Here is a 25,875-nt window from a genome sequence, read left to right as displayed (position 1 = left end):
TATTAATATAGCAAAGCTGGGAAGACTCTGGTTTAAAGAAGTAGCGCTGGAGGCATTCATGACCCAATTATTCACATTGGGTATCCATGGGCTACATTTTACAGGGTGGGCTTGCTTGCCCCCCCACCAACCCCAGAACAAAAGTTGGCCAGAAGCTGACACGATCAGACCAAGTCCACCCCACAACCATACATGCTGGGAGTGGACTAAATTGGTTGAGCATGGGATTGCCGCACCTCAGTGGAGGGAATTGGCACTCTTGGGGCAGAATTTTGCCCTTGGCATGTGGGATCGGCGGAGCCAGGTGGGGCTGCCACCCGCAATCGGCAGCACTTCGAGATTTTATGTGGGCTGGCCAATTAAGGCACGCCCAGCATGATACACGAGCAGCGGCGCTGATCGCTCCCTGTGCGGGCAGGGGAGGAGAGTGAGCAGGCCTAGCTTGAACTTCGAGTATGCGTGCGAGAAAGCGCTGAATAATCTCCCCGTGGCATGGAGCTGCCTCAGGAAGATGAAGAATATATTGAAAAAATTATTAAAAAACAGAAAAATTTAATGAAACATGTCCCCTCGTGTGACTCTGTCACATGAGCAGGGACATGTCTTGAATTAAAAATTAAACTTTTTATTTTATTTTTATTTGCTTTTGGAAGCCTCACCCTGTTCATGGATGAAATTTCAAAAAAAATGCAAAGGCCGCTTGGCTTTCTCGCCTGCCCGTCAACTGTTAGGTTGGACGGGCAGTGAAAATTTCAGCACAATTGATAACTTAATGGCCTTGATAGGCCTTTTAATTGTCGGCGGGTGCGCTGCCGACTCCTGCACGCGCCCATGGCTATATTATCGTGTGGCCGCACGTTGACATTGGCACGCTCAGCCGATGTCATCATGCGTCATTTCACGCTCGGTCGGGTTGGGTGCACGCCCACCCGCCGAGCTAAAAATCCCACCCTTGGGAGCGACAAGCCAATCCAATTGACTGACAGCTCCAGCAGCTCAAGAGCTCAGTAGTGGGTGCTGTGAAACTGCAGCAAGGAGGGTGAAGAAGATCATGGCTGACCCAGAAAGGTAAGTTCTGGGGTTTTAGGGTGGGGAGATATCTGAAAGCCCAGGGAGAGGGGAGAGGAGGGTGGGATTTGGGTTTTGGAGAGTGGATGGCATGGAAGAAAGAGGGGGTGACATCTTGTGGAGGAGGTGCTCTCGATGAGCGCAGGGCATCACCTGAATGAGATGCCCCATTCCTTGCTGTCCTTTTTTATATAGGACTTAAAAAAGGCCTGCCCATTCCCAGCCGCCTGCCAACACCAACCGTATTTTGGCGTGGGCAGTATATTATTCACGTCAATTGGCTTGCTAACAAGCCTAAATGACCTTTAATTATTTATTTACATATATCAGGAAAGCTGCCGACTTCAGTGCATGCTCATCTAGAGTATTATGATGCTCAGGTGAGCCACCTGACCTACCTTATGCCTCCCGCCTGCAGAAAACACACCTAGCGGGGGAACATAAAATCCAGCTCCAAGTTTGTTGTCGTTCATCTTCTCTAACCTCATATTTTAAACCATGCGGTGGTTTCCTGATATACCGATCACTTATAAATTGTTTACTTATAATGATCAAAATACGATGGTCCAAAACCCCAACTCCCGATGTTATTGAAATTGTTTATCATGGTCAGTGCAACTTGGTTTAGCCAGTTTCTCCAATATTGACACCTATGTCAATTGTAAGATATTTAGTTTGTACAATCAAGTATTTGAATATAAATAAGATTGTTGATCGTTTGCTAATGGTATTGTGGTAATCTGATGTGCAGCATCCCTTAAAGAAGAATATTATAATGGAAGATCACATGATCTTAGCATCCACTAGATGAGTAGTGTAGGCTACCTCAGTAGTCAATAGCTAAAGTCAGTAATGTAGAGACAGGGGTTTGAGTTGAAAGCATACAAGTGTAGCTGCTGAGCTCCTTTGTAAATAAACAGAATGTGTTCTACCTAGGAACTGTCTGCTGATCTACTCTGTCTATTGTACCAACTTGGCCATCCTGAAACAAGTGTGCAACCATGATCCATAAGTCTAAACAAACTAGTGACTAGGATCCAAAAGGTATTTAACTAGATTTAACTGATTAATGTTGAAGGATCATTCCAGAGCAAAGCAATGTTGTTCAGTAAGTAACTGCACTTTATATGGTGCTCACTCAGAACACCAGCTTCAGCACAGATCATGAAAAATACAGGTACACTCTAATATACTGATCGGTTTGTTAGGATCTCCTGTAGGGAGCATGAACATTTAAAGGGAAATTCAAAATCCCAGTGATCATCTGAAAGAAATATGCCAAAAGATTTCATATTTTTAAACAAAAAAAACTTTACAAAATTAAAATAAAGCAAGCACTATTAAATTAACACTATAATTTATCATGACTTAGGTTTTAAACGTGTTCTAGTTTTTATTTCCACCCAAGAGTCCCCACCTCTAAGAAGGGGGCTGAGGGATAGCAAAATGTTTGGACTGACATAAGATACCACAGTGCATGAATTATTATGATAGGTGATGACTTTAACAAGTAGCATTTAGTGGAAAGTTGATACATGGATCAATTTGGTCAGCATTCCAAATTATCACCGTAATTAACCAATAAAATAATAAAAAGGATTGAATATCTAACCCTGTGATGGATTTCTCTCTGATTGAGGAGGGACAGAGGAAGATGTATGTGAAGACATTAAAGGCTGGAGTTTGGGCCAGATGTTCTTTGGGTTGTCACTAATGAGTATCTAAAAATAAAAGCATCCAATTTTCACGTTGTTAATGTATCCATGAATCAGAGCTTATTAATTCCCTTAATATTTCTCATTTGTTTCAATAAGGTTTGCAATTGGCTCACATTCACAGAAAATGCACAAGTTTTGCTTTTTTTTCAGGAAGAAGGCATTTGCTGGAATGAAACTGAAAAAGAAGAAAAAGGGAGAACGCGGTTTATTCTTAGCAAATAAAGGTGCATTAGGTAAGGCCTGGAAAATAAATATCCATTACTGATAATGAGCATTATAAGTAGTGCACTAAAAGATGAGACATACCATTTCATGTGGCATTGGTAGGAGATTATTAGACTGACATTCTGTTAAATGTATTCTATTATGAACCAATTGGCAGCCCTCCACCACAAGTAAATAGAAGCCAAATATACTGGAACAGTAGTTCATTGTGTCAGATGTTAAGACATTAACTTGTGCTATGGTAATAAAGAACTTCAGGGGAAATTTAAATGTATCTCACAATGTTAGGTCACTTAAAATTACATAAAGCTGAATTTTCCCCCGATCGGAGGCGCGGCGCCATTTTATGTGGGTGGGCCAATTAAGGCCTGCCCAGCGTGAAGTCCACAAAGAGGCACTATGCACTCCCTGTGTGGGTGGGAGGGAATCCCAAAATCGAGAGTGCGCTCTTTCGCACATGCGCACGAAAGAGCGCACTCATCTCCCTGAGGCGGCTAAATGCAGCCTCAGGGAGATCGGCTCAAAATGTACAAAGCCTAAACATAGAAAAGTAAAATTTTCCTAACATGCCCCCTCATGTGACAATGGGACATGTCCATAAATTTAACAAAAACTTAATTAAAATTTTTAAAAAGCTAAATGAAACCTCATCCCACCCATGGATGAGGTTTCTTGCTTTTTCTAGTTTGCGCCGGGGCTCCTGGCCTGCCCACCAACCTTAAGGTTGGACGGGCAGGTCCTTTAATGACATAATTGACTCTGTCAATGGCCTCAATTGGCCATTGACAGGTCGGTGGGCGTGTAGCTGATTTCGCTGCACCCCACCTTCCTGAAAATTTAAATGGGGCGCGGTGATGTTGGGAGTTCCCTTCTACCTCACTGTGCGTCATTTCACGCGTCAGCAAGCGGGCCCCACCCCCACTCACCGACGCGTAAAATCCTGCCCATAGAAGCAGGTCCTTCAGCCCACCTGGCCCATTCTGGTGTTTACGCTCCATGCGGATTTCCTCCCACTCCTCTTTGTCACACCCTAAGAGCATAACCTTCTATTCATTTAGCTTTCATATTTATTTAGCTTCCCTTTAAATATTTCTATGCTAGTCTTTAAACTGCTCCATGTAGCAATTTTGTGTTCCAGTTCTAACTACCCTCTGGGAAAGAAGTCACTTGAATTTTCTATTGGATCTATTCGTGAATACCTTATATGCATGTGTAGTAATTATAGTTATGATAACCGAAGGCCTGTAGCTTTAAGAATAGTACTGTGTTGTAAGGTTACATGATCTATATAAACCTATGAGTTTGCCTATGGGGAAATTCCAGGGGAGAGTTCCACTTTAGTTATAGAGCTAGATGCACACATGTAGCTGCTGCTGCTGTCTTGTAAATAAAGTTCAATGTTCCCACCAAGAAAGGTTGCCTGGAAAATCAACTCTATAACAAACTGGTGATGAGGATGGGATAAATCAGATCTGGTGCTGTCCCTCACCCAGCGATTGTGAGTATCTAAGACAATTAAAAAGAAGGGAAGATATACTCATCCAAGATGCCACAGTTTGGCAGAATCGATCCCTTTCAACCAGCCACAGATGACTGGTCTTAATATATAGAATGTCTTGCATTCTACGTTCAAGCCAACAAAATCATGGAGAAGGAAAAGAGGAGAGCGATTTTCCTAAGTATTTGTGGGAGCAAAACCTACAGTTTAATTTGAAGCTTGATGGCTCCCAGTGCCCCTGATTTGATAACCTTCAGTGAATTAGTAAACCTGTTAAGGAACATTTCCAACCCAAGCCTTCAATCACAATGCAGAGGTTCAGGTTCAATTCACAGAATGGAACCTCGGGGGAGACCCTTGCTACCTACGTGGCGAAATTAAAACAACTGATGAAATATTGTGATTTTGGTGAAACCCTGAATGATATGCTCAGGGATTGTTTGGCCTGTGGTGTCCAAGAGGATGCTATTCAGTGATGCTTGTTGGCTGAAGTGGCTCTTGATTTTAAGAAAGCATTAGAAATAGCGCTTGAAACAAAATGTGCTGTAAGGGATTCACAAGTGATTCAAGGTGTACAAAATGGTGCCATTTCCTAGTTGGGTGGGAACAATGAGCTGAAAGTGGCACGAAAAGCTGGGAGTCCACCGCAAAGCAGGAAACAACTCTCGCTAACTGAAAATTTAGAGGAAACAGCTTAGCAGCAAATTTGAAAACTAATGTTTATCAACGCGGAAACAATCATATTCCTAATGATTGTCAATTTAAAAAGGTGAGGCAGAATTTTATACCTGTCGGGTGGGCGGGCCCGACCCAATCTCCAGTGGGCGGGGAGCCGATCCCCGCCAGCGAACCGGGCTGCACTGCCAATTATGGCCCGCCCAGCGTGACATTGGGTGGGAAGTGCCATGCACTTCCTGTGCGGGCGGGGGTGATTCCCTAAAAGTGAGAGTGTGCTCTTTTGTGCATGCGCACAGAAGAGCATGTATCTCCCTGAGGCTAAGTACTGCCTCAGGGAGATCGCTTCCACTTGGAAAAATATTAAAAATAGAAAAAAAAGTTCCCCAACATTTCACTGTCATGTGACAATGTCACATGAGATGGGATATGTTCATAATTTACATGTTCAGAATAACTTTATTAAAATTTATACAACCCTGCATGAAGCCTCATCCCGCCGCTGGATGAGGTTTCATGTTTTCCCTATTTGCCGCCGGGGCTCCTGGCCTGCCCGACAACCTTAAGGCCCTGCTCACAGACGGCAACATTTTGCCCGTGGAGTTTTGTCACAAAAGTGGGCACATATTGAAACATTGCAAAGTGAGATTAAAACAGGCTTCCAGGCAACAAACGAAGTCCAATGAAGTATACGAAGTGTGGAAGAGCCAGAAACAACTAATTTTGACATTTATTCCTTATTCAACATGAAAGTTGGGAAGACAGAGCCAATTATCATCACAATGCAAGTGAATGGTGAATCCTTAAAAATGGAAGTAGACACAGGTGCTTCTGCCACTCTAACAGGAGAACACACTTGCAAATATTTAAATAAAGGTGCTCAACAATTAAATTTGGAACAAACCTCTGCCAAGTTGAAAACATACACAGGCGAGAAAGGTGTTACCAGAGTACCTGTTTATTACAGACACCAAACAGCACAACTACCAGTGATGGTATTATAAGGTAAAGGACCAAGCCTTCTAGGTCGAAATTGGTTGAGGGAAATTAACCTCGATTGTTCAGTGAGATTTCAAAAGGAAGCAGGAAGAGTTGAAAAGGAACAAGGCAAAGTACTTCAGAAAGAGCCTGGAGAGTCTGAGTACTGGGACAGGATGAAGGAGTGTGTAGCCATTCAGCAACCTGAAGAAATGAAGACTGTCTTAAAAAAAGGAATGGAAGAACAGCAGAAGAAACTCGAGGAGACTCTGCTGAATGACAGAATTCAAGATGAAGTGAGTGCGTTTCACAAAGAAAAGGAAAACCTGTTGAAAGACCTTCACACACTTCAAGGATCCCTCAGGTCAAAGTTTGTACCTCTGGAAAATTACGAAGAGAAACAGGAAGAATTTAATGTCACTCTGAACAAGTTGAAGAACCAGTTGGCAGAGAAGATGCAGCAATGTTCAAGGTCCCAGGAGGAAGCCAACTGATACAAGAAGGAGACAGAAAAGCTGAAGAATCAGCTGAATGAAGCTAAAGAGGCATTGAAAGCAAAAGCCGTAGAACTTTCCAAGATGCGAGTAGATAATGAAATTAAGGGTAGCTCAACTGCTGAACTAAGCCAAGTTGAGATTTCACCTGATAGAAGTCTGGCTGACAGTAGCATCAAAAAAAGGCTGAGACTAAACTCTGTGGTAGAAAGAAGAAGGCACGTAGGAAGACAAAGCAGAATTATTGATGAAACTCCGTCTTCGAACAGGACTAAGCCTGATACTTCCCAATTTGGAGGCGAAGGTGGAGAAAAGTCAAGGGAACCAAAAGTGACTCATGATTTGCATAGTTGTGAGTGACAATATACTGTTGGAGAAGCAGTATATGTAAGGATTTTCGGTGGAAGTGGTTAAGTGGTAAAGTAAGCTCTGACCATTGTCGTACCACGTGGAAGTGGAGGGCCGGATCACCCATAAGCATGCGGATTATTTAAGAAGAAGGGAGATAGCCCAACAAAATGATGTTCTACCTGTAACCATTACTGAACCTGTGGTTCCTGTTGAAGTTGCTCAACCAAGGATAGACATGCCCGATGTCTCTGTCAGAGTGGATGACACTGAACTGCCTGTGTCTATTGAGGTACCTGATGTTAATGCAGTTCCTCAGAATGTGGTTCCTGTCAAAGAATTGGAAGTCATGGAGCAACAATGCTCCAACACGGATCAGGAAACCACCTGAAAGATTGAACTTGTGTAAATATCGTAATGTCATGAGATAAATATCCCTGTACATACAAAATGTACAGAAAAGTTAATGGGGGAGGAATGCAGTAATTATAGTTCTGTTAAATGTAGGACTGTAATTTTAAGAATAATCCTGTGTTGTAAGATCATATGATCTGTGTAAACCAATGATTTAACAGGGCAGGGAACCTCTAGGGGACGGTTATTCTTTAGCTATAGTGTTAGATGCACATATGGAGCTGCTGCTGCTGTCTTGTGAATAAAGTTCAATGTTTCCACCAAAAAACGTTGCCTGGTAAAAACAACTCTATAACAGTATGGGTCTTAGTTTTGGTCTCCCCCAACAAGTGGAAACACCTTCTCTACATCTACCCTATCAAACCCTTTCATAATCTGCTCATCCTTTAGCCTTCTTTTTTCTGCTCAATCTTTCCTGAAACATATAGGGCTGAATTTTGTGTTTGACGGGTGGGTGGGCCTGACTGAATCAGCGGCGGATGGGGAGCCGATCCCTGCCGCCAAAACGGGCCGTGCCGCCATTTTGCGCGGGCGGGCCAATTTAGTCTCTCCCAGTGCGTTTCAGACTCCCGTGTTCATCGGGAAAATTAAATCGGTGGCGGGCGTATTCAGACCACTGGTTCCAATGGGGAACCAGCCGTCTGTATAAAGACCGGCCAGGCAGCCTCCTTTAGGCTGTTCACCATGGCCAGCATTCGGGCTCCACAAGAGGTGAGGGCAGAGGAGGAGGAGGGGGGCAAGCTGCAGGGTAGGTCAGCGGGGGGCTACTGTTCCCCTCGGTTATCCGATGCCTGCCTTGCTGTCCTCCTGGAAGAGGTGTCCAACCATTGGGATGTCTTGTTTGTAGAAGATGGGAGGAGGAGGGTTCCCCACGTGACCAGGCAGGAGTGGCAGGAGGTGACGGTGGCTGTTACCTCTCGAGATGCTGTGCAGTGCACAGGAACCCAGTGCTGCAAGTGCTTCAATGATTTGTTGCTCTCTGGAAGGGTGAGTACCATATTAGCCTTGGCCATTTTTTCTCTCCATTCTTTTTTTCTCTGCCTCACTCCCCTTTTCTGGTTGGCTCCTTTTATCTGTCATATTTTTGGCCCCTTATCAATCTTTTTTTTTATTGTTTCAAGGGGCATGGGTGTCACTGGCTGGGTCTGAATTTATTGCCCATCCCTAATTGCCTTCAGAAAGTGCTGGCGAGCCACCATCTTGAACCGCTGCAGTCCATGTGGTGTAGGTACATCCACAGTGCTGTTTGGGAGGGAGTTCCAAGATTTTGATCCAGTGACAGCGAAGGAACAGTGATATATTTCCAAGTCAGGATGGTGTATGGCTTGGAGGGGAAATTGCAGGTGGTGGTGGTGCTCCCATACATCTGCTGCCCTTATCCATATAGGTGTTGAGGTCACAGTTTTGGAAGTTGCTGTCGAAGGAGCCTTGGTGAGTTGCACCAGTTCATCTTGTAGATGGTACACACTTCTGCTACTGTGCAATGGTGGTGGAGGGAGTAAATGTTGGAGGTGGTGGACTGGGTACTAACCAAATGGGCTGATTGGTCCTGGGTGTTTTTTTTATTCATTCACGGGATATGGGCTTCGCTGGCTAGGACAGCATTTATTGCCCATCCCTAATTGCCCTTGAGAAGGTGGTGGTGAGCTGCCTTCTTGAACTGCTGCAGTCCATGTGGTGTAGGTACACCCATAATGCTGTTAAGAAGGGAGTTCCAGGATTTTGCCTCAGCGACAGTGAAGGAATGGTGATATATTTCCAAGTCAGGATGAGTGACTTGGAGCGGATTTTCCAGGTGGTGGTGTTCCCATCTATCTGCTGCCCTTGTCCTTCTAGATGGTAGTGGTCATGGGTTTGGAAGGTGCCATCGAAGGAGCCTTGGTAAATTTCTGCAGCACATCTTATAGATGGTACACACTGTTGTTACTGTGCATCAGTGTTGGAGGGAGTGAATGTTTGTGGGTGGGGTGCCAATCAAGTGGGCTGCTTTGCCCTGGACAGTGTCAAGCTTCTTGGATGTTGTTTGAGCTGCACTCATGCAGGCAAGTAGAGAGCATTCCATCACACTCCTGACTTGTGCCTTGAAGATGGTGGACAGGCTTTGGGAATTCAGGAGGTGAGTTACTCACCGCAGAATTCCCAGCCTCTGCCCTGCTCTTGTAGCCACAGAATTTATATGGCTGGAAAGTTTCTGGTCAACCCCCTAGGTTGTTGTTAGTGGGGGATTCAGTGATGGTAATACCATGGAATGTCAAGGGGAGATGGTTAGATTTCCTCTTGTTGGAGATGGCACTTCTGTAGCATGAATGTTACTTGGCACTTATCAGCCCAAGGCTGAATGTTGTCCAGATCTTGCTGCGTATGAACATAGACTGCTTCAGTTGGTGTTTCCTTTTCTCACTTCTCTGGTTCATTCTCTCAGTTCTCTTTTCCTTTTTCCTTACGTTTTCCAGTTATTTTCTCTCAGTTTTTATGGGCAGAATTTTACGTCCCGAGGCCGGCGATAGCCCGACCTGATCGTGCGTAAAATCATGTGAGCAGACATCGGGCATGCGTCCCAACGTCATCGCGCACTCGCACAATTTTTCACTCAGCGGGCGCATGCAGAAGTCGGAAGAGGCCAATTAGGCTCATTAACGGCAAAATTGTCTCTGATTGTTTTGTAATTCATCCAACCTTACGGTTGGCGTTCAGGCGAATCGGCCAGGCGGCCTTTGCATTTTTCATCAACCCTCGTCCAAGGGCGGGATGAAATTTCTGTTATGAAATAAAATTAAAATACATATCTGTTTGGCAACATTTTTATCAGCTGTATTTTCAGGCAATTGGCTGTGATACATGGACATTTTTTTTCCAGCTTTTTATACCTTTATTTGAGCATTTTTAGGTCTGCGGCTCCCAGAGGCAGCTAGCTGCCTGCCTTCAGAGAGCTTTCTCGCAGAGTTTCACGCTGGCTGGCGGGAAATCGCAGTTGGCTGCCGATCGCGGTCGGGGGCCTGTTTCCCGACTGCTCCCGGGCCCACCAAAGATTAAATTCGGGCCTTTGTTTTCCTGCCTCTTCTAATGCTTTGCTCTCTCTCTCTCTCTCTCTCTTCCCTCCGAAGGGTAGAACAGATTGAGAGATGGGAGAAAGCAAATTGCTGAAATAATTTGGTGAGTCAAACAAGAGCAGACTCAGGCGGTGGAACCAAGGCCAGCAAGTGAGCCAGCACTTCTGAATCCATCCGTTGAGTTGTTTGCAGCAATAAACCTCAGTGCAATGTGGATCGATAAAGCAATTTTATTATTCATGAACATTTATTAATGTTGCTGGCACAATCTCGATATTTCTTCTGGGTGGCATTGCAAAACAGGTGGCCGCAAATCCAAAACCTGGAAATGGAAATTAAGACTAGTTGGGGTGTAAAGTGGGCTGCAGTTTCGTTGTTGCTAGTTTTCTGCTCCAGTCCGAGACAAATTTCTACCTTAAAATGTTTATTGATCATTTTGTTAAATCTTTCCAGTACCATATTTATATAGACACTTTTCAATAATGATCTAATCACTGTTCTTAGTTAACCTGCCTAAGTAACAATCAGGCTTATTTTTATTTACATATTTACTCATCTAACCAGCAGGTGGTACGTTGGTCAGAAAGCTGTGAGGATTCCCCTACGCACTGCGGAGTTTTAACACACAGTAGGATGGCTTTCCCTGCAGGTATCGGGAGGTGGCCTCTTAATTGGCGTTTGCCATCCTTTTTAAGGGCTGTGGGTGGTCCCCAAATGTTGCTGACCCAATCAGAGGGCTGGCAGTCCCAAAGCCTTGGCAGCCCCACTGGGAGAGGAGGGCATGCTGCTAGGTCAGATTAGGGATTGAGAGGGGGCCTCAGTATGAAAGCGCCCTTGCTGGCCAACACGGAAGGGCTGCAATGAAGACTCCCGAAATGGTTAGGGACATTGGAATTCTGGGATCTTCCTCAGGATCGGACATGGCTGCGATTGCGGCCTTTCATCCTCTTGGCTCCATCATCGGAGCAGGGAGCCTCTGGCTCCAATGGACCCCAGGACTGCCACCAGGATGCTACCTCCCGTGAGCTGGTGGCCCCTGTACAAGCCAGGAGATTGCTCAGCTGGTGGGAAAGTTCCAGTTACGTCCCCAAAATTGCCTCCTAATTGGGACCTTAATCACCCCAATTGGCTGCCCAGGACCATCATGGGACCAGGCAGCCAGTCCTCTTATCAGATCCATCCAGGGAATGTTCGCCAGTGGCAGGAATGTGTTGGGAAGGTGTCTGGAGATAACTTCCCTTTATTTTCCTGGCCCAGATCCACAATAATTCTGTCAAATGTTTAACTCCCTTCTCCTTTTCAGACCCAAAAACTTCAAAGGGGCTGTGATGGGGAAGAATGGGAAAGAGTAGACAAAATGGCTACAGCAAGTGTAAGGAGGACTCAGTCAGCAAACTCCCATTGTCTGTATCCGCTGAAGGCCTTTTCCACAATAAAAACAAACGTGCTTTAGAAAGAGAACATTTCCTGAGCAGTTTTGCATTGCCCCACTTAACTTGTCGCTCATAAGGGTAGAAACTGGGGAGGTGCTGGCCACAACCGTCCTTAGAATACAGGCTGAGTACTGGAGGATTGCAAATGTTACACCTTTGTTTAAAGGCAAGAAGGATAAACCTAGCAATTGCAGGTCAGTCAGTTTAACCTTGGCGACGATGAGGCTTTTTGAACCAATAACCTGGGAGAGAATTAACAGCTACTTGGACAAACAAGCTAATAAAGGAGGGCACCCAATGATTTGTTTAGGGCAAAGCACGTTTGACTAACTTGATTGAGCTTTTTGATGAGGGCAGTGACGTTGATGTTGTGCATACGGACTTTCAAAACGTGTTAGATAGAATACTACATAATAGGCTTTTTAGTAAAATTGAAGTTCCACTGTATAAAGGGGGTAGGAGGAGCATGAATACAAAATTGGCTAAGAGATAGAAAATACTGAGTTGTGGTGAATGACTAATTTTGCGTGGAGGGAGGCATATTGTGGGTATAGTACTATGATCGCTGCTGTTTTTGAAGTATATCACGGGCAGAATATTGTCCTTGGCATGTGGGATCGGCGGGGTCGTTCGGGAAGCCGACCATCGACCGCGATCGACAGCACACCACGATTTCACGCTGGCAGGCCAATTAAGGCCCTCCCAGCGTGATACGCAAGCAGCAGCGCGGGGCACTGCCTGTGAGGGCGGGAATGGGGTTGTGCAAGCAGGCTTAGCACGAACTTCGCACATATGCACGAGAGAGCACTGAATAATCTCCCTGAGGCAGCTCTGTGCCTCTGGGAGATGAAGAAGATATTGAAAAAGTTAATGAAGAACAGAAAAATGTCATAAAACAAGTCCCAGTCACATGAGCAGGGACATGTTTCTAATCCAAGTGTAAAATTTTTATTTGATTTTTATATGCTTTAGGAAACTTCATCCTACCCATGGATAAGGCTATTTCAAAATTTGCAGACGACACAAAACTTGGAAGAGTGAGGAAGATAATAACAAACTAGGCAGGCTGGTGGACACAGCGGTTGAAATGTTATGCAAGAACAGAGAAGCCTAGGGGTGCTTGTGCACAAAACTTTGAAGACAGCAAGACAAGCAAACCAAACAATTAAAGCAGATGGGATCCTAGGCTTTATAAATAGATGCATAGAGTACAAATAAGGAAGTTACGCTAAACCTACTAAAAACACTAGTTCAGCCCCAGCTGGAACATTGTGTCTATTTTTGGGCACCATTTTCAGAAGCAAATGAAGGCACCAGGGAGTGTAGAAGAGATTTACTGGAATGATTCCAAAGGTGAGGGGTTACAGATATGCTGATAGACAAGAGAAGCTGATGGCATTCTCCTTAGAGCATAGAAGGCTAAGAGGGAATTGGTAGAGATGTTAAAAATCATGAAGTGTTTAGATAAAGCAAATTGAAAGGAAACTCTTTTCAATGGCTTAAAGGGTTGATAACCACAGGGCACAGATTTAAAGTGACCGGCAAAAGACCCAGGAGTGACACAAGGTAAAATTGTTTCCCCCCTTGAGTAGTTAGGATTTGCAATGCACTGCCTGATAGGGTAGTGGAAACAAGTTCAATAGAAGCTTTCTAAAGGGAATTGAATAACTACTTGGAAGAGAAAAAAATTGCAGGGATATTGGAAAATGTGAGGAGTGGGACTTCAAAAGAGTTGGTGTAGACTTGATGGGCCAAATGACCCCTTTCTAAATTGTACTAATGTATGATTCTTTTTTATTCTTTCATGAGTGTGGGCATTAATGGCAAGGCCAGTATTTGTTGCTGATCCCTAATTGCTCTTGAATTGAAGGGCTTGCTAGGCCATTTCAGAGGGCAGTTAAGAGTCAACCCCATTGCTGTGGGTCTGGAGTTACTTGTAGGCCAGCTCTGAGTAAGGGCAACTTTGAGATTCCAAGAAACACCTTCATAGCAAACATTAAAGTATTCCAAATCTATTAACTGCTCAGACTATTAAAGGATAGAATACAAAACTAGATGGTAGGCAGATTAAAGGTGTAGATCTCATCATTTCTTTGTTCCAATGAAAATTTATCAAAAATCCTCAAGATTTAATGACTAATGATACCAAAATAATTGGAAAAAATATTTACTTCTATTTTAGGTGTTTAGTATCCAGTTTACATTTTATAAAGCTTTAGACAGCCAACACAGGAAGAAAATTGGCTAGACCAAAACCAGATGAGTAACAACTCTCTAATGAATTTGATTACAGAATGATCAGGTTTTGGTTAGCTGAATTATTCTTAGCAGTGAGATACCTTCCAACTGAGAAAAGTAAGTTATTCTCTTGGGTTTAACACACAATATTTTTATTGATGATGTTGCTGGAATTAAACCCAGGTGATTCCTGAAAGGTCTTGCACTCATCAGGACAGCTTGCAAGTTAAACCAACAGTAAAGGGAACAACAATTTATACTGTGTGAGAAGAGAGTGGTGAATGGTTGGCAAGTGAGCTGTGATGGTAGAGGCGTTGCCGTGAGGAATGATCCAGAGAATGGTTGCCTCCCCCCGCCCCCAAGCTTTATTTAGTTGGAAAAGCTACAATGCATGGACATGCTCCTTCTGTCTGTAAATGACAGGGCCCTGTGTGAATATATGTGGCTTCTAGCATGTGTGAGTGAACCACACAGCGAGCATGATTGATAATCTTAAATTGCTTTGTAGTGTTATTCTTAGTGCAATCAGGATTGTTTAGCAAATGTCATCCAATCGTGGAATTACACCTAACGCTGGACACTATGCTTTGAGTTTAGATAGGCTTTTATTCACGTATACAGGTGTGCAAGCTGCAGTTCTACTGTTATCCATAATTTAATTATGTTATATCCCTCAAGGAGCCATAGTTTGAATTCAACCTGGACCAAAGAGATCAGAATTTCCTCTCATATTGGAAGAGCCCTTTATCAAATATACTTGCAGAATTTACACACTATTTCTATTGGGTTTGAGTCTATAGCACAAAACTAATAGCTGCAAATTGCCAATTTCACTTATGTAGGTTACACGAGTAGCTTGTATGGTGAGTGGAAAAACTCAAACTAATGCAGTAAAGGATGTTACAGCTTGACCATAGGGGTTCAATGGTCAAGACATTCATTTAAATCTGAAAATCTGGACAAACATACACCAAACCACATCAGCTATTCCTTGGTTAATTGTTACAGTTATGAGGTTCATGAGATTGTTATGTTTTTGGACTGTGCCTTTTATTTAAGGTAAAATGCAGGGAGTCACGTGATCTAACTGGAAGTCTGCCTGGCAGCAAGACTGGGTGGTTTGATTACCAGAGATTAAAGGGGGCTCAGATTGTTTTACTGGGTAGAAGGTGCCAGGTGTTTACACTTGGAGACAATGGCAGCAACCAAGTTCAAAATTTTTTAAAAAACTTATCAGTCTTCACAGATATTGTAACACAACATGTCCATGAAGTCAATCCATTGTGTGTATGTTTCTCTGTTTTAATAATTTTGTTTCAGTTCCTGAGTGTATTTTAAGTGTTCAGGTAAATATCCCATTGTTTTGTGGGATACATAACTTAGCCTATTTGTAAATTGTCAATTTACAAACTGCCTTTACAGTGCAGTTACTTCACCTTTCAATGTTGGCTCCCTTTAAGTTAAATGCCTTCTTGCTGAAGGGCTGGTTACACATACTAGAGCTACTTCTGATTCTTTCCCAGATGGTCAAAATGACACTGACAGTCTGCTGGGCAAGCTGGAAGTTAGTGGCCATGATACCTATGAAGCCAATATTGAAATTCCAACCAGCAGTTCCTCCAAGAATATTCCTCCTAGAAAAAGGTAGGTGAGTCCAGATGGTAAAACTATGTTCCGGTTTGCAGATAGTAACTTCACATTTCAGAAATTATGGGGAGAATTTTCTCCCCGTCGGGGAGGTGGGGGTGGGTTGGGTGGGAGCGGGTGCGCAGCTGATTGCCGCCTGTGATTGGTTACGTGCCACCAATTAAGGCCCACCCAACATGACGCACACCCAGAAGCGCTGAGCGCTCCCAGTGCGGGGCGGGGGGAGGAGGCTGTGTTGGGGCCTGCGTTCCTTCGCGATGATCAGTTTCATATGTAAAAATTTAAATAAAGGAAAAAAAAAATTAAGATGCGCCCCCTCATGTGACAGTGTCACATGAGTTGGGACATGTCAATGAATTTATTTGAAAATTTTGATTAAAGTTTAAAAGCCCTCATGAAACCTCATCCCATCCGTGGATGAGGTTTTCATGATAAATGCGAAGGCCGCCTGGGCTCTTCGCCTACCCGCCAACTTAAGGTTGGACGGGCAGCTCCATTAATTATTTAATTGACATTTAAAAGGCCTTAATAGGCCTTTGACAGTTTGGCGGTGCACAGCCGACTCCGGTGCACGCCCACTGAACTCAAGATCTGAATGATGCGCGGTAACGTTGGGTTACGCATCAGCGAGTGGGCCCCGCCCCTGCTCGCCAACCAGAAGATTCTGGCCTATAAGATTGTAACAACCTGGGAATAAAATTTGTTTGGCGAAATCCAAGGCTAAATTAGTCCTTTGGTGTATGGTTTGATCCTGAAAGGAGCTTCCCACCACATATCCACTCTATTACTAAGACCTCCTACGCCTCATCCAATAATCTACTGCCCATGCCCTTATTCACACTGATTCCTAATCACCTATCACTCTGATACTTGCTGACCTGCATTAGCTCCAGGTCTGGCATGCTTTGATTAAAAATTCCCATCCTTGTTCTCAACCCCTTCATGGTCTCATCTCTCCCTGTCTCTGTATCCTTCCCTGGCCCTACAACCTTCCAAAATTTCTGTGCTCCTCTAATATTTGCCTCCTATGCATCCCCCATTTTAACTGCTCTATCATTGTCAGCGTATCTTTAGTTGTCTGATCCCTAAGCTTTGGAATTCCTAAGCTTTGGAATTCCATCCCTAAACCTCTTCACCTTTCTCCTTCTCTCTTCTCCTTTAAGACACACCTCAAAATCTACTTCTTTGGCTAAGCTTGTAATCATCAGTCCTAATATCTCCTTATATGGCTCAGTATCAAATTGTGTTTGATAATGCTCCTGTTTTTTAAAATTAATTCATGGGATGTGGATGTCACTAGCAAGGTCAGCATTTAGTAACTGTCTCGAATTGCCCTTGAGAAGGTGTTGGTGAGCTGTCTTCTTGAATTGCTGCAGCCCATGGGGTGAGGATACATCCACAGTGCTGTTAGGTAGGGAGTTCTGGGATTTTGACACAGTGACAATGAAGGAATGATAATATATTTCCAGGTCAGGATGGTGTGTGATTTGGAGGTGATGGTGTTTCACCAATGAGCCTGCTAATCTTGTCCTTCTGGGTGGTATAGGTCATGGATTTGGGAGGTGCTGTTAAAGAAATCTTGGCAAGTTGCTGAAGTACATCTTGTAGGTGGTACACATTGTTGCCACTGTGCATTAGTGGTGAAGGGAGTGAATATTTAAAGTGATGAATGGAGTGCCGATCAAGTGGACTGCTTTGTCTAGGTTGATGTTGAACATTTTGAGAGTTGTTGGAGCCACACTCCTCCAGAAGAGTAGAGAGTATTCCATCGCACTCTGACTTGTGGCTTGTAGATGGTTGAGAGGCTTTGGAGAGTCAGGAGGTGAGTTACTTGCTGTGGAATATCTAGCCTTTGCTTTGCTGTTGTAGCCACAGCATTTATATGCCTGGTCCAACTAATTTCTGGTCAATGGTGACCACCAGGTCATTGATGGTGGGGTATTCAAAAAGAGTAATGCTGTTCAATGTCAATATGGTGTTTAGACTTTTGCTTATGTTAGGACCAGGTGAGAAGGGTTGAACTGGCTCCCCTCTATTCAGCCTCCTTGGTTGGTCACAACAAAGGTTAAAGATTCTTTGTCAGAAGTAGATGCCTTTTCCAAATCAGAATGTATTTACCCATTTAAGTGGTAAACAATAAAGAGCTAATCAAATAAGGTTTTCTTGGGTCAAAGAGAGCAAATAAAGTCAGCACCAAACCTGACATCACAGAGACAGGTATCAGAAATAAGGGAAGTTAGTCCAATGAAAAGGAAGTTAAACTAATGTACAGTTAATTGTCCTTTGTTTATCCTTGAGGCATAGATTTTTAAATGTTGCGGTCGATTTGAATTGATTAGTTTTATGGATGCAGTCAGATGTAGAAGACATTTCAATTATTACAAGATCTTGGTTTATTGGTAGATTTCTAGTAACATTGGCTTCCTAATTGTTCCAAAAGAGAGAGAGAAAGAAAGAGAGAGCCCAGCTTTCAGCCTGTTTCCTGTGCTGAAAACTTTCTTGCAAATCTCTCTACAGTGGCTGCCAGTCTGGCCTGTTATACTTCACCCATTGTGTAATTCCTAGGGGTTTCGGGTGAGTCTGTCTGTGGCAGCCATTGATTCAACATCCAGCACTTTGTATTTTAATGTCTCTTTCCTAGAAAGTGACAAGTTTCGATGGGTCTTTGAATTATAGGAAATGGCTCTCTGTATGGACTCCCCTGAGGGTGACTGGTTGTTTTTCACCTTCACCTTGGAAGGTGATTTTGCATTTCTAAGTAGTTTGTTCTATCTGGTTTCAAAGTACAAAATTTCCAGTCAGTTGGAAGTTTAAAACTCAGATTTTCAAAATTAAAGGGGCATAGCCTCATTACACTTGTTGGAGATGGTCTTTGCTTGGCACTTGATAGAGAGACACTACTTTCAGTAGGATTGCAGATCTATTTAATGAAAAAAAGTTTTGAGTAATATAAGAGCAGTTTTTAATCAAGGTGTGCCTTTAAATCAATAAATAACCCTTTAAAGGTAGATAACAGGTAATTGCTTGGTTAATGATATGCTTGTTTATTCAAAGGAAAATGTTAAATAAAGAAACGCTGAAATGTGAAACCATTTGCAATATGCCATTGAGATATAAATGAACCATTCAAGTAAAATTAATTCAAGTGATGCAATAAATAGAAGTAGGAGAATGTGAGAACATATTTTGTTCCATTATTCATAGACATATAAACTTTAGTATAAAAAAGGCAAGTCTATTCTGGAATTGACAGCTGACTAGTTTGTTCTTCATAATTGTTGATGCAAATTCTTGATTACGAAAATGATATATGTCAGTTTTTGAGACTTTAAATGCTCTTCCATTTATTTAGGCTTAGCACCAGGATTGAAGATTTGATAAGTTGGTTTATTCTGTGAGTTTTGATTTAAGTGGGGTACTTCACAAGCCAGTAGTGTATTATAGGCTCGGCACTCCTAGAAAGGAGCAGTGTTGGCTTGGAGAGGGAGCAAGGAAATTGTGGGTGCCCACGCTAAGATTTGCAGTCCATTTAAATTCACCAAACATGTACGTGAAGGGAGGAAAGAATCTGTTATGGCACAACTGATGATAAATGCTGCGTTGTTCAAATCCCAAGGGAAAAGTTGAACTAACTGCCACAACCTGTTTTGCAGTTTGTATAAATTTTGAGATGAGTGCCTTGAATTCAGCAGTAATAAGACCACCAAGCATAATAGGTTTTACAAAACTAGATTAACATTTATTAACAAGAGAAATGATTTGTAAATACACACATAGATCTACAAATTACTACAGTGATAAGTTTTCAATTCCCTAATCAATCTAACTCCCAGTTACACTTTTGTTAAGGTAACAGTAAGACACATAGATTTTAAAAGACCCAGGCAAAGAAACATGTTACCCCGAACAAGTCAAATTTAAAGTGAATGTTCTTAACTTCAGTCCTTGGAGACAGCAGCTTGAGGCAAAAATGCTGAAGGCTTTTTCACATTTGTAAGATCTTAAAAATGCCTTGCCTTATAAACAATGTTCTTTCCTTTATACATATCTTACTCTTTGAATGCAAATACCCATTGTTTCATTATGTCTTTGGACTTTATCTCCCTGATAATAAAAACCTCTCAAAGTACTAAGTTTTACCAGCAATCTTTGGGAAAAGTAAACACACTGTTTCTAAATTTCACCTGACTAGGTGACACATTTCACTCCCTCTGTTGAAAACAATCTAGTAATTAGTTTATTTAAAAATGCAAATGTTCCCCGACACCTATGTTTCGAAACTTCCCCATGCTCACCTAATTAACATTTCAAACCAAACTCCTAAGCACCCAGACTAGCTGCCTCTAATTCAATTAATTCTTACACACACACGCAGGCACATGAAGGGAGGAAAGAATCTGTTATGGCACAACTAATGATAAATGCTGCGTTGTTCAAATCCCAAGGGAAAAGTTGAACTAACTGCCACAACCTGTTTTGCAGTTTGTATAAATTTTGAGATGAGTGCCTTGAATTCAGCAGTAATAAGACCACCAAGCATAATAGGTTTTACAAAACTAGATTAACATTTATTAACAAGAGAAATGATTTGTAAATACACACATAGACACGTCTCACTGTTACAACAAATTCCAATAATATTGTGAGAATTATTATATCTTCCTGACAAGTCCTGTACATAATTTCCCATCATTTCTTGATTCTTGATTTTTGTTTTGCCTTTTTTCTCTGCATGTTGGATTTCCTTTCTCTTCATTTTGCCTGTCATGTCTGAGTTCTCTGTCCCTGCAGCTACAGCTAAGCCTGCAAGGGTCAAATAACTTTAGAGTCCTTCCTAAGGGTGGAACTTTCTGTGCCCGTTAGTGCTGGGTGTGTTTGGTGGCGTGAGCAGACAATATGGCAAGAAGGCCAAAAATTGGTTTCACGACGTTGTGAGACTGATTTGCAATTGTCCACTCTGCCTGTCAATGGCAGGCCGTGTTTCCTGCCGCCAGACATCAGGAACTTCATTGTAATGCACCTACATATCATTATAAGCCCAGCTCACCAGAATCAGACCCCCACGCTGGATCATCCGAGCATGCTGACGTATTTCACCACTGTACATAAGCAACATGCACCTGGTGAGCTGCACTTTGCTCGGGACTTCGAGGTTCGTTTGCCTACCTTGCTTCGGGCAGCACTTGTGGTCATCAGTGCCAGGCTTTACAAGCAGCACCACATCACTTTTAGGGGGGTGCTCATGAGCAGACCTCCACCTACCATCCCAGCTATAAGATGGGGTTACCAGCTAAAGGACTGGGGCCTGCTTGGGGAAGGGGGTGAAGTGGCCTCAGGTAAGGGAAGAGGCTGCAGGGCGAAGGCTGTACTGGGGTGGGAGGGTATCCCAGGTTCTGTCTGGGGGCACAAGTTGATCTGTGCAAGTGGCCTCAAGATGGTGAGGGCTGAGGAGGCAGTCTCCAGAAGAGATGAGGCCAGATGGACATGACAGGGTATGTGTCTGAGAATGGGTGATGATGTCTCTTGAGCTGGCAGTGAGTGAGATGCCAGTGAATGTGTGATGGGCTTGTGGGTTTAGAGTGATGAGATGGTGCCTTACCCTGGCGGCATGGTTAAGATCATTCATCCTCTTTCTGTATTATATGGCCAACCTCTTCTGTGCAGCATTGGCACTGATCACCACTGCCATCACCTACCAAGCTGTAGTAGTGAGATTGCTGCCCCTCCTGCATCCAGGGCAGGGGTAGAGGACATCACAGCGAGCCTCCATGATGACCAAAAGGCATTCCAGGGATGTGCCACTGACTCCGGGAGGCTACAGTCCTCTTGTCTTTTGGGGCCATGTCTTCTGTGCAGCAGTCCTGGATTGGAATCACTGAGAGGTGTGCGTGTGGCTGCACTTTAAATATGGCACTCAGCTTGAGGAAGTGGTGAGGTGACGGGCGTGGCGGGCAAATGTGAGCCCACATGCCATTGAAATGGCGTGTTTCCTGGGAATACGTGATTAATGAGGCGGGATTGGGACGATATGGTCTAAGAAGCCACCAGTACAGCCGGCAGGTAAAAAATTATATTTCCCGTCCACTACCGCACTTAGTGCAAATCTGGGACAATTCTACCCAAAGGCTGAAAGGGCCCCAATTCTGACTGTATCCTTAATTGTTTGCCTTTATTTAAGGTTCCTCAACACCACTATTTTCGGTTCCCTGCAAAAGTCCAATTAGGCAAAGAAATTAGCTAGCAGCATTACAGAGGTTTATGTTGCTCCCTGGGGGCAGGCAGCACCATGGGGTCCGGCCTGTGCAGCCCGCAGTGTTCTGCAGTGACATTGATGAACACAGAGTGCAGAGAGTGGTCCACGATGCTGCCTGTCCCTGGGGAATCGGCATAATTCTGTGTAGCAGCATGGCTCAAAAAAGTTTCTCCACCCAGTTCTGCACCTGGAGTCCCGTGTTATTATGATAATGAGCTGGCTTCAGCAAATTGCTAACAGTGTGCTTCACTTTGGGTGCACTTAACATTTAGGAGTAAATGACTCAATCAGAAAATCTACTCTTTGACGTCCAGCCACCACTTTCCATTTGCACTTTGGTGCCTCGAGCCGAAGATCCTGTTTTTCTTTTCTAAAGGCCTCACAGAACCATGCATAAAAGGATAAAAGAAATGTATTTGGAATAAGTTAAACCAGACGCCACTCTAAGTAAAGTAAATATGTACTTAATCAAGTGTTGCTGCCATAAATCTTTCCTACCTACAAACTTCTGTAACCTTTAATAGAAGCAAGTGCTTGAGGCCTGTCAAATCAACACCATTAGTCAGCTGAGATCACAGTTATGGCCTGAGACTGACAGCGTGTGGTTAAAGCCAGAAACCTTGGAGCCAAAATCCTTGGCATAATTGTTTCCAAACTTTGGATGGTTGCTTCTAATATTTGAATGCAGGCCCGTTTATCAAATGAATCTCTTTACTTTGCAGCTAGAGGTTATTACTTTTATCTCACCATTACCACTGTGTTTGATTTATAGGGTTTACTTATTAGGGTTTACTATTTTTACTTAGTTCTGTTGAAAGGTCACGAGGACTCGAAACGTCAACTGTGCTCTTCTCCGCTGATGCTGCCAGACCTGCTGAGTTTTTCCAGGTATTTCTGTTTCTGTTTTGGTTTTGGATTTCCAGCATCCGCAGTTTTTTGCTTTTATCTTTTGACTTATAGGGTGCCTGCTCTGTAATGAGGTCCCTTATTGATATTAGACCTTGATGAGCAACTCTGCCTTCATTTTAACTTGGAAGAGCATTAAAGTATTTTCCTCCTAATAGCTGTTTTCTAATATGAGCAGATTGTTATATGTTATTGATTTAAGTAATTTATTTACTTTGCTAAACTGCAAAATGTGGATAAAATCAGTTCATTAACAAAATATTTTGCACAGATCAAAACCAGTTTCCAAAATACACCCCACTGCAAACAAGGCTCAACACTACCAGGTAAGAGGACATATTAACTGATTCCTGTAGTTTTTTTTCAATGACTGTTTGACAAATGCAACTGGAAAACTATTCAACGGAGAACTCTTGTTTCCTGTGTCTTTATCAGATTGCCATTACCATTACTGAGGCACGACAGCTGGCTGGGGAAGATATTGACCCAACAGTAATAATTGAATTCGGGGATGAAAAAAAGCAAACAACAGTGAAAGAGGCAACAAATTCTCCTTTTTACAATGAGGTAAAAATATTGGATCACTCACGTCAATAATGGCACGTCTGTTGTGAGCACATTATGATGGTTTAGCGAGTTTAAACATGAGTTTAGAAAGGATCCAAGTGACATTCAGAGTCCAAAATCAATTCAGAAAAATATCCCTAACAAGTGAAGAGGGAACTAAGAAGAGCAAATACCTCTACCATGCTGAGTCAACTCAACATCATTATTACAATCACACAACTCTTCCTTGAGGCTTTTCCCTGCCTGGTTGATGCTCTGTAACTACAAAGCAGAAAAAAAAATCTTTTTATTTTGAGTTTCCATCTCATTGAGACCAATCCGCATCCAACAACCTGCTCAGAAAACTCTGCTCACATTTTGACCGTCGTGAAAAATTGCACCATAGCAGCTGAGACAATCCACAACATTCTAAAACAATCAACAGCATACTAAATCACACAACCCACAACATTCTTTAAAAAGTCAATTTGCCCTCTTTCCCAATGTTACTTAAAATTCCCAGGATCCGCAAGTGCATACGCAGCTTCACCAAAAACTAATCAGTTCTTCCTTGGGTCATACCCTATCTGTGTACCCAAGTTTTGTTGAAATCCACTCATTATTTTTTTAGATATGTTGTTTACAGACAAACAGATTAACACCTCAGTGGTGGAGGTAATAAAAAGACACAAAGAGAGAATTTTATCCAGTATGGAATCTGATAAACTGGCTAGATGCCTGCTGGTCTTACCACGAGGCCTGGTAAGTGCCAGGCAGTCAGCCAAAATCAGGGTCAGTGAAATATCAGGTGGTCGATCAGTTTCTGGTGGGGTCCCGATCCTCATATGGTTAGGGAGGCAGTTAACGAGAAGGACAAAGGCTTAGGCCAATGCTCATGAGCACTCCTGCCCCATTCAGCCTCATGGATTACAAGAACAATTTATCTTTCCTCATCTGCCCAGCTGCTTTTAGATAGTGGGCAGAATGTACATGGCCTATGCTCCTCCCAATTTAGCCCAAAAATGGCATGGGTTTCCACTGATGACATAGGACCCCGATTTAAACATTTAAAGTCAGCTTGGCACTTTCTTCAGGCACCTATTTAAGTCACCTATTCAAAGGACCCTAACAGAATGGCACCAGCCACAAAGACAGCAGCAATGGAGTGGTAAATTCTTGCACTCTATTTTCATGTTACCCCTGGCTTGTTCCCACCAGATGGGAGGCCTGAAGACTTAGCCCACAACTCAAAGGTAACACTTCAAAACTCCTACCCTGTGCCAATTTGAGGAAACTGGGCAGAGTGCATGAGATCATCGGCAGAATTTTATGTCCCGCGGGTAGGTGCGCGCCCGACCTGATCAGGAGTCAAATAGTGTGTGAGTGTCCCGACATCATCACTCACTTGCGTGATATTTCGATCGGCGGTCACGCACGTGAGTTGGGAGTGCGCCCGCTGACAATTAAAAGGTTTATTAAGGCCATTAAACTAGCAATTAATTTGTATTTTTCTTTGCCCATCCAACCTTACAGTTGGCAGGTGGGCGAATAGGCCAGCCAGACGGCCTCTGCATTTTTTAGGAAACATCATCCACAGGTGGAATGAGATTTCCAACAGTAACTTAAAAAAAAATAAACATTTTTAAACATAATTTTTAATATGTCCCTAGTCATGTGACTGAGTCACATGTGAGGACATTTCCTTTATTTTTAAAATCTTTATTTTTCATTGTAAAATTCTTCGGCTCCCTGAGGAAGCTCTGTGCCTTCAGGGAACTTTCAGTGTGTGCTCCCTCGCATATGCGCAGACTTTAGCGCTTGCTCTCCTCCCATCCCCACCCCCACCCTCACCCCGGCAGCGCTGAGCTCCTCAGCGCAGGTTTCACGTTTTGGCCGTTAATTGGCCAGCCAACGTGACATCGCGGTCGGGGTCCGATCGCGCTCCGTGGTCTGTTCATGCTGTTTACACATTGACTCACTGATCTTCATTCTGTTGCTGTGGGGATTGCTGAGTGGAGATCAGCTTTTCTCCCATTGCGATAGATGGAAAATTCCACGGAGCAGCTGCCTGAAAATTCTTGGACACCTCAGTAATACAATGACATTGACAAAGGGCTGGAAGTTGGATATATCCCTCCCCCCACCACACACACACATACACACACATACACGAACACATACATATATGTGCACACACACGCCCATACACTCTTTATTAGGAATAATGTGTCACAGGAGAGGAAGAAGAAAAGAAAACAAATATTCTGCAAGAAAAAAATGATCTTTTTAAAATTGCAAGCAATAGATGAACAACAGCAAAATACACAAGCTGGGTAGCTGCTAAATGAAATGGAAGCTTAGCAATAATGTCAGATGTGATACTG

The 25,875-nt window shown here is 43.2% G+C and overlaps 1 protein-coding gene across 1 annotated transcript in view; it reads left to right on the top strand.

Annotated features, from left to right (window-relative positions):
• The first annotated feature begins 11,343 nt into the window (after window positions 1-11,343).
• Window positions 11,344-25,875, top strand: part of fer1l6 (fer-1 like family member 6) — a 170,338-nt gene continuing 155,806 nt past the window's right edge. The window contains exons 1-5 of the mRNA XM_041189238.1: window positions 11,344-11,489; window positions 14,195-14,256; window positions 15,663-15,783; window positions 23,217-23,271; window positions 23,381-23,512. Of these exons, the coding sequence (XP_041045172.1) occupies window positions 11,344-11,489; window positions 14,195-14,256; window positions 15,663-15,783; window positions 23,217-23,271; window positions 23,381-23,512 (516 nt within the window). The remainder of the gene's footprint in view (window positions 11,490-14,194; window positions 14,257-15,662; window positions 15,784-23,216; window positions 23,272-23,380; window positions 23,513-25,875) is intronic.

This window comes from Carcharodon carcharias, chromosome 6, assembly GCF_017639515.1.
Source record: "Carcharodon carcharias isolate sCarCar2 chromosome 6, sCarCar2.pri, whole genome shotgun sequence".
In the NCBI taxonomy this organism is placed as follows: Eukaryota; Metazoa; Chordata; class Chondrichthyes; order Lamniformes; family Lamnidae; genus Carcharodon; species Carcharodon carcharias.
The sequence above is the reverse complement of the archived record's forward strand: the minus strand, read 5'-3'. Positions and strand labels throughout refer to the sequence as shown.